The sequence below is a fragment of the Chiloscyllium plagiosum genome, chromosome 38, assembly GCF_004010195.1.
Source record: "Chiloscyllium plagiosum isolate BGI_BamShark_2017 chromosome 38, ASM401019v2, whole genome shotgun sequence".
NCBI classification, from domain to species: domain Eukaryota; kingdom Metazoa; phylum Chordata; class Chondrichthyes; order Orectolobiformes; family Hemiscylliidae; genus Chiloscyllium; species Chiloscyllium plagiosum.
In genome coordinates, this window is record NC_057747.1 from 19,504,073 (window position 1) to 19,519,821 (window position 15,749).

Here is a 15,749-nt window from a genome sequence, read left to right on the forward strand (position 1 = left end):
GATTTTTAACTTTGTACATCCCAGTCCAACACCGACATCTCCGAATCATGATCAAGACAGAAAGTTCCGGGTGCTCGCTGTGTGCCAGAAACTCGAGCCCTTGAGGTCAAGGTCAACACTCGGTAAGTTGCTGTCAGAGGTGTCTTGGACAAGATGTTAAACTATAGCCCGATCCATCCTTGCCTGGCACTGTTTCACTATTTCTCTGACCTATCCTGACCACCATTTCTCCATCAATTATAAAGAAACAAGATTATCCAGTCATTACTACAATGTTGTTTACAGGAGCCTACTGTACTCAAATTAGCTGCTGACTTTCCTAAGTTACAACAGTGACTGAGTCCAAGACTACTTTATTGGCTGTAACACACTTCAGAATGTCCGGAGGTGATGGAGGATGCATGAATTAAAGATAATTGCAAGGCTTTTTTTTCCTTTCAAATCTAGAGTTGAAGTCAATTGAAGCACAATTTTAGGAGTGAGTATGGATTATAAACTAGAAATTCTTGTAAACTACATGTTCGATCCTAGGGACGTCTGTACTGTTTTGTGTACACTCCTTCATTTCACTCGGTACCACGTAGCCAGTCTTCCAGTAAGTTTGTTGTGAAGGGGATGCCCAGTCATCTATTGCACAGATGGATGGGGACATTCTGGGTCAGTATTATTTGGAACAATCACACGGTCATGAGATAATATCAACAAGTCTGACAGAGGCAGCTCTAAATTAAGGTGCTGCCACCTAACTGTTAGGCACCAGACATCTAGCTGTGTTAGTGCAGTTATCATAGCGCTGAACACGAACAACACAAACATGGTCAGTTCAGTTCCCACCATGCCAACGTGTCAAGATGAACTCAATCAATCTGGCCACCTGTACGCTGTTATTTGGAAGCAAAATGAATACAGTGTGCAAGAAAAAGTCAATTGCTTAATCAATGCCTATCAGTAATGACTCATAGAATCATATAGCACAGGACATAGGCAGTTGGCACTGGATCTTTGAGAGAGTTTTCTAACCAACTTAGACTCCTAATCTTTTTACAAAACTTTCCCTCTTGATTATTTATCCCGTCCAAAAGTTGCAGTTGACTGCACGTTTAGGGGCAGAACTAACTGTATCATTCCCAAAAAATTCCCACACTTGCCCATGTGCGGCTCTGATCTACATTCTATTCTTGAATGATTATGTAAGAGCCTAGCAAGTCAATCACCCAATGAGCTCCAGCACCTTCTCAAGACATCTAGGAATGGATGATGAATGGAATCCTTTGCACTTCACATAAACTCTTTGTAACTTAAAACATAGAACTGGCTGAAATAAAACCTGTCGTAAGAGTTCAAGGAAGTTTATTTTGAGGGACAGCCACCTGTTTGAGGCCCATTTCACAGGAGCCAATGGCCCATACTCAATGTGAAGATGTGATAGGGTTAGATTTAGAGTTAGGGTTAGGGAAACTCACAGGGAAGCACCAATGGAAATGTTCCGATCTAAAACATGATGAACGTTATCAGATGACAAACTCTGAGCTGGATCTATACATGCATCATCTCCACTCATTCAATCTCTCCAACCTACATTAGAGGCAAAACTATTTAAAGTCAAACTCTGGACGTTGGACGTGACCTACACCTCTTCGGAGGGTTGAACAGTAACATTATCAATCAACGAGGTAAAAACAATGACGGCAGATGCTGGAAACCTTCTTCTGGATCAGTGGTGCTGGAAGAGCACAGCAATTCAGGCAGCATCCGAGGACAGGCAAAATCGACGTTTCGGGGTTCCTGATGAAGGGCTTTTGCCCGAAACGTCGATTTTGCCTGTCCTCGGATGCTGCCTGAATTGCTGTGCTCTTCCAGCACCACTGATCCAGAAGCATTATCAATCAAGTCAAGTCAGCCTTGTACCAGTATCAGGACACTTTCCCCACGTTGGTTTGGTTAGGCCTGAGGTGAAACCAACAATGTAAACAGGCCTCTCCAGCCCAGCAAGGAACTACAAACTAACAGGGCTCAGTTCACAACCTCTGACGAAAGCTCCACAATACTGTCCTTTTCAGATGCTGAGCATTTGGCTGTATTTTCCATGTCCTTTGGTCACTCATCCTACAATATTAAGCCACTCTTTTGTTTTTACTCATTCATGAGCTGAGGGTGCCGCTGGCTGGGCCAGCATTTACTGCCCATCCTTAATTTCCCAGAAGGCACTTAAGAGTCAACCACATTGCTGAGGGTTTGGAGTCACGTGTAAGCCAGAGCAGACAAAGGTGGCAGTTTACTTCCTTAAAAGACATTGGTGGGTTTTTCCCCGACATTCATTAACAGATTCACAGTCATCATTGGATTCTTAATTCCAGTCATTTTTACTGAATACAAATTTCACCACCTGTCATATGTCGAATCTGGGTCCCCAGAACATTCCTGGCTCTCTGGATTACAAGTCCAGCAATAATAGGCTAGACCATTGCTTGGCACCAAACTTACTCTTGCAGTGTCTTTGACACTCAGTTCCCAACTTGCCCAATAACTACCCATCTATAGGAACACTTCTGTGGAGAGGATGCTGCTTGCATTGAAGGGGGCACCAGAATAGATGGAAAACTGACCAGGATGGTCTTAACAGCAGTGGAGACCCTTTCCTGGGCCTTATGTTACTGCCTTTTGTTAATGTGAAAGGATTGGAAGCAACTTGTTTTTTCTTTTAACAATGGAATTGTGCACCCAGGTTAAATCAGCAGGAGTGTGCAGAGAAGTGTCTGGTTGAACACCACTCCTGTGGGACTCTTCAGCACGTAGAAAAGTGCCTTATAAATTAGCGGGGCCTCCTTCCCCTCCCCCAAATCAATGCCTTCAGGCAGCAAAATGAGCAACCACAGTATGCAAATGTGTCCCACTTCCCAGTTAAAGTCAGATGTTTATCCTCTACCGCCTGTTCCATTTGACAACACAGCTAGCACACAACCTTACCCAGAATCCTTTTTCTATGAAGGACTTGAGAACCCTCCTTCCCCTCGTAGCCAAGGCAAAACCAACTTACCAGACCAAAAGCTGGCCACACTGCTGCCTGCCTCGCTCCTTGCCTGTGTCTCGTTTTCTCCAATGCATTAAAAGGCCACATATGTCTGCCTGCCTGTGCCCACTTCTAGCCAGCATTCAAGTGCTGCAGAACAAAGACAGCCAGGGGCTGCCTTCATCTCAGTTAACAGCCAGCCAGCAGCTATTTTCCAGTCCTCTCAGGGCGTCCAGCTCTCTGCATGTCCAGCTACCGCACAATACACATCAATTATTCATCCCTAGCCTCCTGGTTTCCAGGCAAAACCAATCACAGATGGAGCCCACTAATGGAGCCAGGCTGTAGTTGCCAACAGGCTATTTGTACTCTCCTTCCAAACACTCCTGAGACAATGGAGGCAGAATGAAGTCTATCAAGACCTTTTCAGCTGGAGTCAAATAAACTTCACAGGCATTTATTGCAGCACATCAGCACACAAATGTTCTTGTACTTGAGAGAAAGGATTGATTCAAAGGATAATGCTCAGGTACTAAGAATGAAGAACAGGCTCTTTCTCTCCCTCTCTGTCTCCACCTTTTCTGAATCACACATCCCCCTCCCCTCCCAACACCTCCCCCCAAAAAAGCAAGCACTTATCTGTTAGTCTGACTGGTGTAAATTGATGATCCTCCTGTTGTCTACTGATCCATTTCTCTCTCCCCATGCATACACATCACACAAGCAGTCACAGCACTTTGCCAGAAGGGGAGAGAGAGAGAGAGAGAGAAATCCAGGCAGCTTACATTTCAAACTCTTTGCAGGGGTGGTGCACTTCACACAACAGACAGACACTCCGCTGGACCGCAGCCAAAGTCACAAAAGCTGATCAATTAATTCGACAGCCGACGGCCACAAGTGCCCGCAGTAAATTACCACGGCATCGGAGAGAGCAGGAAAAGCCTGCTCATTGAAGGGGGGAGAAAGCTGAACGCTGGGCTTCCCCCTTCAGAGTGCTGTTGTCTAAATCCATCAAACTAGTCATGCTAATTAGGGTACAGAGAAGGCTCTGCATTTAGGCAATGCTGGTGGCTTTCTGATGTGCAGAGTTGGAAGCAGTTTTTTTTTGTTGCCTGGATTGTGGGGGTGGGAGGAGGGGTTAAGCAACCCTTGTCAACTGCATAGTCCTCTTTAAAATAAAACCCTCTAACAACACTGAATATTAGCAGAAAAGAATGAGAGCCACGGCGTTTGTGTCTTTTTTTTGTTACACACTGTCACTGCTAATTGCTTGTCTGTGAGAAAATACATAAAAAGGGAGAGAATTTGCAAGCTACTGTTCAATTGTGGCAGCCTTTCCTGATATTACATCCTGTGGCAACCACCACTTCCTTCACAGAAGCAAGCTACACACACACAAAATATATAGAGGCAGCCATTACTGAAGACTCAGCTACTGGGTTTAACTTCATTGACCTGCAGTCGAGATTGCTCTCACTGAATGAAGTTAAAAGGTGAACCCTGTGACAGGGGTAAATATCAGGTAACCTGTACCAAGGATACAGAAGAGGTGGCCATTCCAACATTGACACCCCACAAACCAAGTTTAACTCCTTGGAGAAAGTGAGGACTGCAGATGCTGGAGATCAGAGCTGAAAAATTCGTTGCTGGAAAAGCACAGCAGGTCGGGCAGCATCCAAGGAGCAGGAGAATCGACATTTTGGGCATAAGCCCTTCTTCAGGTTTAACACCTTGCAGGTTATTGAGCTTGGCATGTTAAATAAACATTGGGAGGACAGAGAGAATCAAAACTCAAAAAGAAATGAATCCCAACTTAAATATCTACTCATCCCATCGCACAAACCATTCTGATGGTCACAGTTGTTGATCAATTCAGATTGACATAGAAGCCTCTTTTTAAAAAAACAAAATTACCTCCCCCTTTGCTACATCCATCTCAGAGAACATATCACTCAAACTTCCAGACTTTCACATCTCTCTCAGCTCCCTACCAAGAAAAATAACTTAATGAAAGGAAAGAACCTGTTCAGAGGTTTTGTTGCACACCTCTGGAGCAATTGGAACTTGAGCTCGAGCCTCCTGGCGCAGAGTTAGGGAACACTACCACTACACAGCAAGAGACACTTCAAGGAAATTTGACATCGTGCTCGACTAAGGAATCAATTACGTGAAAGCAAAGGGGGCATTGGTTGGGGCTCAGATTTTGTTTTGTTACCTGGTTTCTCCAGTTTCTGCTCAACCACGTGAATGTGTGGAGGCCAGTGTCATTTCTCTTGGCATGACAGCCTTTCATTGACATGCCATATTCACCCTTATTGCACCATAGTATGGTACATCAGCCTGCAATAAGAGCAGACCCATTGATCTGATTCCTCTTTCCCCAGTACCCTGTCCTCTGGCTGCTGCCACTGAAGACAGTTTCTGCTTACTTACATGACTAAACCCATTCTTGTTTTTCAAATACTTCAATCTAGTCTTCTCTTGAACTTGATGAAGAGTCATCTAGACTCAAAACATTAGCTCTCTCTCTGCCTGACCCACCGTGAATTCCAGTACTTTTGTTTTCAGTGCAGATTCCAGCATCTGTAGTAATTTGCTCCTTCTCTTGAATTTCACTGGGTAAAGAGGAACAGTCCAATCTCCCCACCCAAGCCCCTTATTCCTTGGTACCATTCTGATAAATGCATTCTGCACCCTTTCACAGGCCTCAACTGCCTCTTACACAGGCCCTCAACTGCCCCTTTCACAGACCTTAACTGCCTCTTACACAGGCCCTCAACTGCCCCTTTCACAGGCCTCAACTGCCTCTTACTCCAAACAGAGCACCAGAATTCAGAGCCTTCACTGATTGTCATTTGTTTTTGCATTCTGACATTCTGTTAGTAAAGTTGGGATACCTATTGCTTTTTAACAGCCTTCGCAACTTGTGTCCTGTTTTCAAAGGCATCCACACATGCTCACCCATTGTTATTGTTCTTTTATCCCCTTCCAAATTGCACCAGTTCGGTTTACATTGTCAAAGTTGAAGATATCATCATCCTGGTATTGCTGCTGTTGACAAAAATAAGTTGGGAGTACCAGCTTTTACTGTGCTGACCCAGATATCATTGGACTTCTGTCATTGCCTGATGGGTTTGTCAGTTTACAGTGGGAACTGGGAAAGCCTTAGGGGAACAGAATCCTCGAAGCCCCTTTCAGCAATCTTCTCCAAATTTAAATCTCCTCCCAAATCCTTTCTGTCACCTTTACTGATATCTTATGCACCTGTCTCTTCATTAGCATACATCATAAGGACAGGAGTAGGCCACTGAGCCCATTGAGTTCAGTCTGCCATTCAATGAGATCATGTCTGAGCTGATGATCCTCAACTTGACTTTCCTGCCTTTTCTCCATAACCCTCAATTTCCCTTACCGATTAAAATTCTGCCAATTGCTTGAATATACTTAACAGTCCAGAAGTCCTCCATGGTAAAGAATTCCACAGATTCACTATGCTTTGAGAGAAGAGTTTCCTCACCTCTGTCCTAACTGGGCAACCCCTTACCTGGAGATTGTGACCTCTGGTCCTCAGGTCTCTGACAGGTAACAACCTCTCTGTATCTACCCTGTCAAGTCTTCTAAGATCTTGTGTGTTTTGGTAAGGTTGTCTCTTAGTCGTGTGAACTCCAATGAGTACAGGACAAATCTTAGCCTCTCCTCATACCCAGGATCAATCTAGTTAGCCTTCTCCAAGCAACCTCCAATGCCAATGTATCCTTCCTCAGATAAAGGACGAGTTCACATTTTCTATATTTGGTCTAACTAGCGCCTCATACAGTTAGAAAATTTTTTGTTTACTCCATTCTGTTTAAATAAAGGATAATATTTCATTTGCTTTCCCTCCTGACCATTGAACTCGAAGTTCGCTTTTTGCAATTTATGCATGAGAACCCCCACATCTCTCTGTTCTGCAGCCTTTTTCTCTTTAAATAATGTCTTCTATATAACAGGAGGCAACAGCTCCTGTATAATATCCGGCTCCTGCGTTCTTCTTCCCAAAATGCATAACCTCACATATTCCCGCATTATGTTCTGTCTGGCAAGATTTTGCCCACTCGCTTAACCTGTCTATATCCCTCTCCAACGCCATGTGCTATTATCTTATGAAGTGGCCTTATGTCTAGAACCTTGTCAAACATCTTTTGGAAATTCAAAAATACCTTATCAACTGGTCCCCCTTTATGTATCTTGCTTGTTATCCTCTCAAAGAATTCTATTACATTTGTCAGGCATGATTTCTCCTTCATTAATCCACACTGACTCTGCCTGAGTATATTATGTATTTCTTAGTTATATCCTTTATAATAAGTTCTACGATTTGCCTAATGACAACTCTCACTATTATAGGCTCAGAATGAGGGTGCACTATCTAGATGCACACAGCATCCCTACATTGCCTTGCGTTTTGCAGTTCTCCTCCTCAGCCAATGATACAAGGCTCATATTAATTCTGTCTTGCCTTGCTGGTCAGCTCAGGCACAAGGCCAAGAAGCATGTCATGGTTGTCAACAGGCCTCAGTCAAGGGCTATGGAGGGGTACAGGACCAGGGGTTCCTGGCAATGTGTCAATAAGTCAAAAACAACCTCCGATACCCCTCCAGAGACTTGGGCATTGTTAGTCAGCCGGCCATTCGGAGTCTTCCCGGTCAGATGTTCTCCATGAGGGGTGAGATGCTGAATGTCAGACAGCCCACCACCACTTGGGTTGACTCTTTCTGCTCATGGAGGGCTGTTCTCTTTTTCTGAATGGGGGAGGAGTAGATGGTTGGCAGGTATTAAGGGAACTGAAAGTGAGTGGTCCCACTGTTCCTGTTAGTGCAGGTGGAGGGAGTTTTTCTGTGAAGGATTAGGCAGAACAAGGGAACACAGGGTGAGGGGTGTTTGGGACTTGTGATGGGTGAGGACGAGAGAGGGAAGGTGTTGCAGATAATCACCGAAGTAGTGGAACCTCCCTCCTTAATGGGAGATGGGTGCAGTAGCAGAGATGGAGTGATTGTGATATATTGGAGAGAGGAATGTTGGCACTTATACTAGCGGAATGGAGAAGATCATTGACCATCCTTCTTCAGCTCTGGGCTTCCTCCAGATGGCTGAGACTGCACTGACCAGGCTGGCATGCTCTGGTGTTGTAGCCTCTACTGCTGTTCCTGGGCAAACAGGAAGTGCTGTCTCCATACTATCAGGTCCAGCAGGATCTCTTGCTTCCCACTCACCCACACAGCAGGGCACCAATGTCCCCCATCGGACGTGTCCAGGCAAATGTCAGGAACCATGCAAGGGCCACTCTGCACTGACAGCGCTTGTCTGGGTGCGTCTAAAGATGGCATTAGCATAAGAGATGCCAATGAACTCTGAGATACCTGCTAGGTGGCACATTGTTCTGGGAACAATATGTGGTAAGACAGGCCTGTAATCAGACATAACGGATGACATGGGGGCAGGCTTGGTTGTTAAAGAGACAAGTTTGATAAGATACAATGAGAAAATCCACTCGTTTTCACAGTGGACACCCTTTCAATACACATAACCAAAAAAACAGGTTGAGCCAAAAATTTCATAAGATTCAGCCCATCGTGTTTATTTCCTCTCATCCTTTTACCCCTGAGTATTTAGTATTTTTGGAATGCTAGTAGTGTCTTGTACGATGAAGACCTGATGGAAAGTACTTATGCAACTCTATCAAGTGGGACTAGATTAGGTTGGGATATCTGGGGCGGCATGTTGGCTCAGTGGTTAGCACTGCTGCCTCACAGCGCCAGGGACCCCGATTCGATTCCAGCCTCTGGCGACTGTCTGTGTGGAGTTTGCACATTCTCCCCGTGTCTGCGTGGGTTTCCTCCGGGTGCTCCGGTTTCCTCCCACAGTCCAAAGATGTGCAGGTCAGGTGAATTGGCTATGCTAAACTGCCCATAGTGTTAGGTGCATTAGTCAGAGAGAAATGGGTCTGGGTGGGTTACTCTTCAGAGGGTCGGTGTGGACTTGTTGGGCTGAAGGGCCTGTTTTCACACTGTAGGGAATATGATCTAATCTAACATATATGAGTTGGACTGAAGAGTCTGTTTCTGTGCTGGATATCTCTATGACTCCAATCCCTGTTATTATAACTACAGCCTCATTTTATAAGGGGCTTGGGTTTAGCCATGTCTCTACTTTTGATATAATTTGCTTTTGCACTTATTTTCTCCCTTTTTTGTTAATAATCATCTTTTGCCGTTTTTTTTTACTTTCTCAATCCTTTCAACACAACATCAGTCGACGCCACTTTCAATTCCCACTTCCGGGATTTCTCTCGTCAGCTTTGAAACATTTTCCCAAAATCCTTCCTTTATACGAAATGTTCAGTCATCATTTTGACAGCTTTGCTGCAGGTATCCACTTCAGGAGGGATCGCTCTGTCAAAAGTGTGGTAGAATGCAGAACTTGCTGATTGCAGGGAGTAGGTGTAACAGTTTCACAGTCATCCAAAGTCATCCGATTTGTTCAGAACTTGTGAGGCTTCTACTCCTGTTGTGTCAAAGCATGCGTGTTGCCACTGACATTCAAACAAAACAAAAAAAAACTTAAACTGTCAAACTTATTAAATATTTCTGAAGTGTGTACGGCACCAGGTGGCACGGTGGTGCAGTGGTTAGCACTGCTGCCTCACAGCGCCAGAGACCCGAGTTCAATTCCCGCCTCAGGCGACTGACTGTGTGGAGTTTGCGCATTCTCCCAGTGTCAGCGTGGGTTTCCTCCGGGTGCTCCGGTTTCCTCCCACAGTCCAAAGCTGTGCAGGTCAGGTGAATTGGCCATGCTAAATTGCCCATAGTGTTAGGTGAAGGGGTAAATGTAGGGGAATGGGTCTGGGTGGGTTGCGCTTCGGCGGGTCGGTGTGGGCTTGTTGGGCCGAAGGGCCTGTTTCCACACTGTAAGTAATCTAATCTAAAACCAACTCGCAACGTAGCCCTTTGCAAAACATCCATTTGTAAATTTGCTCTGCATTAGCTCATCTGTGATTTCTTCATTTGTGAGCTTTAATATCAGTGTCATTCATGGATTATCTATATCCCACAGTATCCTCGGTCATTTCATTTATCTGAAACCAGCCAAACTAAGGTTGGGTAGATTTGATTAGCAAACAAGTGCTCATTCATTTCCATCCTAAAATAATTCATTTTTATAGGGTGGCACGGTAGCTCAGTTGTCAGCACTGCTACCTCACAGTGCCAGGGACCTGGGTTTGATTCCAGCCTCAGGTGGATTGCCTGTGTGGAGTTTGCACATTCTCCTCATGTCTGCATGGGTTTGCTCGAGTTTCTTCCCACAGGCCAAAGATATGCAGGTTAGGGTGAACTGGCCATGCTACATTGTCCCATAGTGTCCAGGCTGGATGTGTTAGCCATGGGTAACCCTGTAGGCCAGGATTACAGGGATAGGTCTGGATGAGATGTTCTTCGGAGGTTCGGCGCCAACTCGATGGGCCATCAGACTCTTAAAAATTGGAATTGAGGGAAATAACTATAACCCAAGAAGTTAAACATACAGGGCTATTTTGGCTAGGGACGAGAATGTGATGCTGAAAATGCACTACAGGTCAGGCAGCAGCCGAGGAGCAGGAAAATTGACATTTTGGGCAAAAGCCGTTCATCAGGAATGAGACTGAGTAAAGAGGGTAGTGAGATAAGGGGGGGGGGGGGGGGCGGGTTCTGGGGATAGGTCTGAAGAGCTTCAGGGCAGAGGAGATGACCTGAGGAGTGTGGTAAGAGACAGACTCACTGAGTTCCTTGGTAAAAACAATGACTGCAGATGCTGGAAACCAGATTCTGGATCAATGGTGCTGGAAGAGCACAGCAATTCAGGCAGCATTGAGGAGCTTCAGCAAGGAGCTTCACTGAGTTCCTTGTAGAGAGAGGAGGAGGACTTCTTCAAGGGGGGCATCCTTGGAAGAGGCTTCGCAGTGAGGTTAAAATCAACTAGGAGAAAGTGAGGACTGCAGATGATGGAGATTAGAGTCTTAAGTGTGGTGATGGAAAAGCTGAAGACAGGGAACAGGATTGGACTGCTCAACATGAAGCTAGTGGCAAAGATATATTTGCGGGGGAGCTCGGTAAGTGTATGAGCACAGGTCCTGGGAACATATGTCTGTTTTTGTTCATTATCCCACTTCAGAAGATAGTGGATTATTTGGCAGGATTTTTTCACTGTGGACAGCACTGGGCATTCTGTGTCTCTGTGTCTGTGAACCTGAGGGCTATTAGCAGGCTACTCAACCACAGGAGCAATCACAGTTGGATCAAAACTATGCTCTGAGAAGGCATCAGGTAGTTGGGCTAGAAGTTCTAATACTGTACAGCATTCAATATATTCCAAGAGTATTTTGTTGATAACATGAGCAGATCGAACAAGTAGATCACTGTTGGCCTGTCAGCATTTTCTCAGAGTCCAGTGACACCTCTGACAGTTGGTCAGGTGGCGACAGAGTAGATATGTATCATCATGAAAATTTAGACAATTCAAGCTGACTGGGAGTCTCATATCTGACTGAGCTCCGCATAGCTTTAGCATCCTGTAATTGGTGGTTCACCTAAACCTCATTATTCTTTGCACTGATGATGGATAACATATTGTGTCTATATTGTATATTAAAAGATAAGGCATCTGGCTCAGGGTCGCTTGCCTGCCTGCATAAATCCATTCCCCCAGGGCCTCTGTCTCCTAAATACTTAGCCAAAGAGCATGACATCATTTTCCTACAGACTGCTGTTTCAAAAACAGTGCTGTGTTCTCAGAACTACAACAGCAGGGGCGTGGAAACATTTAATTACACGACACATCTGTTAAAACCTTTACCTGTGCTTCCAACCTGCGTCTTTTTCTTTTACACAGGCAACAAAGTACATCCCTATTGAGCTGCACCTTAAACACCAGACACACTGAGGCAACCCTACCCTTCTAAACTGGACTGTTTACAATCGGAGATTGATTGTCCAGCAAAATTTGGTCTCATGCTGTTGGAGGAGATAATTAAAACCCAACTCTGATTGTACTGTTAGGACTGTGTCCCTAATTAATCAAGGCTTGGTGGGGGGCTATGCTCATATTTATTGCGTGTTCCTGCTGCCACTTGGCTTCCATTTTATATCATGACTTATGTCTTCTGACCTGTTAGAACCCTCATCAGTCAAGAGTACAGAATGTTCCAGAATCACACCTACCTGCCTCAACGTCACATGAGTTGAGCCACAGTGCCCTGGGGCCATTAATTATTTTAATTTTGTAGCATTCCAATGCTTCGATGTTCTGCATTGTATGGCTCGGTATTACACTCAGGTTGACTGGCTCTCTTGTTTTTTTTTCTCTTCCTCCCTTCGTCTTGCCATGTACAACACAACGGGGCAGGGTTTGGTTAGCTCAGCTGGCTGGACAGCTGGTTTGCGATGCTGAGTTACACTAACAAAGCACAAGTTCAACTACCCCATTCCAGCCACAGTCACCATGAAAATCCTGTCTACTCAACCTTGCCCCTGGCCTGAGGTGACCTTCAGGTTAAACTCACCCACCAGTCAGCTGACTCAAATGAAAGGGAGATGGCAGTCCTCTCGGACAACAGTAACTTTCTCTTTTACAACGATGCAGAGAATGATTCTTACCTTGTCAAAGAAATCTGGACTTCAGTTTAAACCTCACTCAGGCCAGCCTCCATGAACTTATTCACCAGTTCCCTCTCCCCACTTCCAATTTTATCACCTTTTCATTTCAGGAGTTAGATATTTTCATACTTGGATTGGTTAGGCCACTTTTGGAATACTATGTTCAATTCTGGTTCCTGCTAGATGAAGGATGTTGTGAAACTTGAAAGGGTTCAGAAAAGATTTACCAGGATGTTGCCAGGGTTGGAGGGTTTGAGCTCTAGGGAGAGGCTGAACAGACTAGGGCTGTTTTCCCTGGGGCGCCGGAGGCTGAGGGGTGACCTTATAGAGGTTTATAAAATCATGGATAGGATAAATAGACAAAAGTCTTTTCCTTTGGGTGGGGCAATCCAGAACTAGAGGGCATAGGTTTAGGGTGAGAGGGGAAAGATACAAAAGAGACCTAAGGGGCAACGTTTTCACGCAGAGGGTGGTACGTGTATGGAATGAGCTGCCAGAGGAAGTGGTGGAGGCTGGTACAATTACAACATTTAAAAGGTATATGGATGGGTATATGAATAGGAAGGGATTGGAGGGATATGGGCCAAATGCTGACAAAATGGGACTAAATTAATTTCGGATATCTCGTTCAGCATGGACGAGTCGGATGGAAGGATCTATTTCCATTCTATGACTCTATGTTGAACAAGAATTCTCAAGCCTTCTAAAAGAAGCAACTTAGATGAAGGAAAAGGGATGATTCCAAGATTGGGGCCAATAGGAAAATCTGATACAAAGGTCAAGATTATAACACGATCTCACTGAATGTGGATCTCCACTCATCCACAGCACTGACACTGCCGAGTCAGATACATTTTAACCGCCGCACTGAGACAAAATCTTGGAAACAGCAGGTCAACAATACAAATCAAATATTTCCACACTCCATGTTAGCCTTCTGGGTGAAGCAGACAGTACGGTGTCAATTCATGCTTAATTATAGGTGTGGGATTAGGAACAGAATCCAATGGAATGGGATTAAGAACAGAATATTACTTTTCAGTTTATACCTTGACAGACAGCAGACAAGAAACTTTCATGTCTACACAACAGTGACTAGAATTCAAAAAAGCGGGTTAGATAAAGGAGGTCGAGGAATAAAAGTTACAATTCTTGCAAGCATGGAATTTACCTTCTCTAACTTTGCAGAGTTAAGAAAGATGATAGGTTTCAGGTGTCAGCTTGGCTCAATTGGTAATTATTTGCAAAGTACTTATGGCTTGGGGTGCACACGCCTTGAATCTCATGCGGTGTGGGTTTGAGATTTTACTGCAAGAATTTTCATTTGGGTGGTGCCATTCACATCCCCATGCACTTCACAGTTTACCAGTTGCTTTTGAAGTTAACCACTGGTCAGAAATTGTAGTAAAATTACAGTGCAAAAGAAAATCAGTTATCTAAAGAACTGACGGGGCTTATGTTTAATATGCTAATTGAAGAGCAGCCCTTCTGGACAATGGAGCACTCCCTCAGCACTGAACTGACATGTCAACAAGTCCCTGCCTCACAGGCAGTATGACCAGTGATCCAAACTGATCTTTATTGGAGATGCCATTCGGCAGATTTCAAGGGGCCTAGCGGTATTATCGCTGGACTGTTAATCCAGGTAATATTCTGTGGACCTGGGTTCAAATCCTGCCACAACAAACAATGGAATTTAAATTCAATAAAAAATATCTGGAATTAAGAATCAAATGATGACCATGAATCCATTGTCGATTGTCGGAAAACCCCATCTAGGTCACTCATGCCCTTCAGGAAAGGAAACTTCCATCCTTACCTGGTCTGGCCTACATGTGACTCCAGACCCACAGCAATGTGGTCAACTCTCAACTGCCCTCTGGCGCAATTAAAGATGGGCAACAAATGCTGACCTAGCCAGAGATGCCCCCTTATTGGGTGAAGGAATTTAAAAAAGGGATTCTACCAGAATTCTTTGATTCAACGATCAAAAGGAAGCTCCCACTAATGCCCTGAGAAACAATTCATCCTCAACAGAAACAAATCTATAACTTGTTGTTAACCTTCCTGTTGTTTACTGAAAATGCTGGCATGAAATACACGTTAGATTTATGCAAACAACTAGCAAATCCATATGAGAGACCTTTTTCTGAACTGATTCAGCCTGATTATATGTGCATCCATAAAGCACTGCATTAATATACAGGATCATCACTGGTAAAACTTGTTTCCTTTTTATAAACATTGCTCACTCTTGGCTTCCATGTCATATGTTGGGCTGGCTATTTCTGCGTGAGTGCAATAAACTTCCAAAGTAACAAGCGATTGATATTTTTTCTGCATAACTAAAGCTCACACAAACAATTATATGTTCGTGGAAAAATGACAATGAGGGAGATAGGATGGGGTGGGGCACAGAAAATAGATAGAAAAGGCAGGGAAGCTACCTCTAACTCTCTGCTTGCAACCAAATAAAATCAGATGTGGTCCTGACTTGAGCCTCAAAGGGCAGATTACTGAGTCAACCAATTGTTACAAGTGACATTGCAAACCCTCGTTCACAATGGAGCAAAAGACAATGCATTTGAAAAATGTGAGACCACCCAGGAGCAGGGTGGGCTGGAAGGAATGTTCAAATGTTGGATGGGGATCCCTTCCCTGCTTTGAAATTGCACATTCTGCATTCATTCGGCTCGAGTGTTTTTTTTTGTGCATGTGATAAGCTCATGTAATTTATACCATGACAAGATTGGCTTTCCATCTGGCCTTTTATGTAAAGTCCCCAGGCTGCTCACAAGTCGGTGTAAGGAACAGCACACAGAGCCAGGAATCCAAAGATTAAGAGGGTTAATTTAAAGAATGATCCAGGAAATGAGTTTTAAAGGAGCTGGTGGGTGTGAAGAAGTGGCAAGGTAGCAGTGGTCAGTGAGGTAGTTCCAGAGACGAGCATGAGCTTTCTGCTGGTAGTAGTCAATGGTGGCAGTAGAAAGAGGGCAGAGTGATTGGAAGGAGAAGCAATTTATTGCAGATGCTGGAGTCTGAACTGAAAACAAGAAACGCTGGAGATCACT

The 15,749-nt window shown here is 44.4% G+C and overlaps 1 protein-coding gene across 1 annotated transcript in view; it reads right to left on the reverse strand.

Annotated features, from left to right (window-relative positions):
* Window positions 1–9,075: 9,075 nt before the first annotated feature.
* Window positions 9,076–15,749, reverse strand: part of LOC122541884 (zinc finger MIZ domain-containing protein 1-like) — an 86,212-nt gene continuing 79,538 nt past the window's right edge. The window contains exon 4 of the mRNA XM_043679047.1: window positions 9,076–9,581. Coding sequence (XP_043534982.1) covers window positions 9,562–9,581 — 20 coding nt within the window. The 3' untranslated portion in view covers window positions 9,076–9,561. The remainder of the gene's footprint in view (window positions 9,582–15,749) is intronic.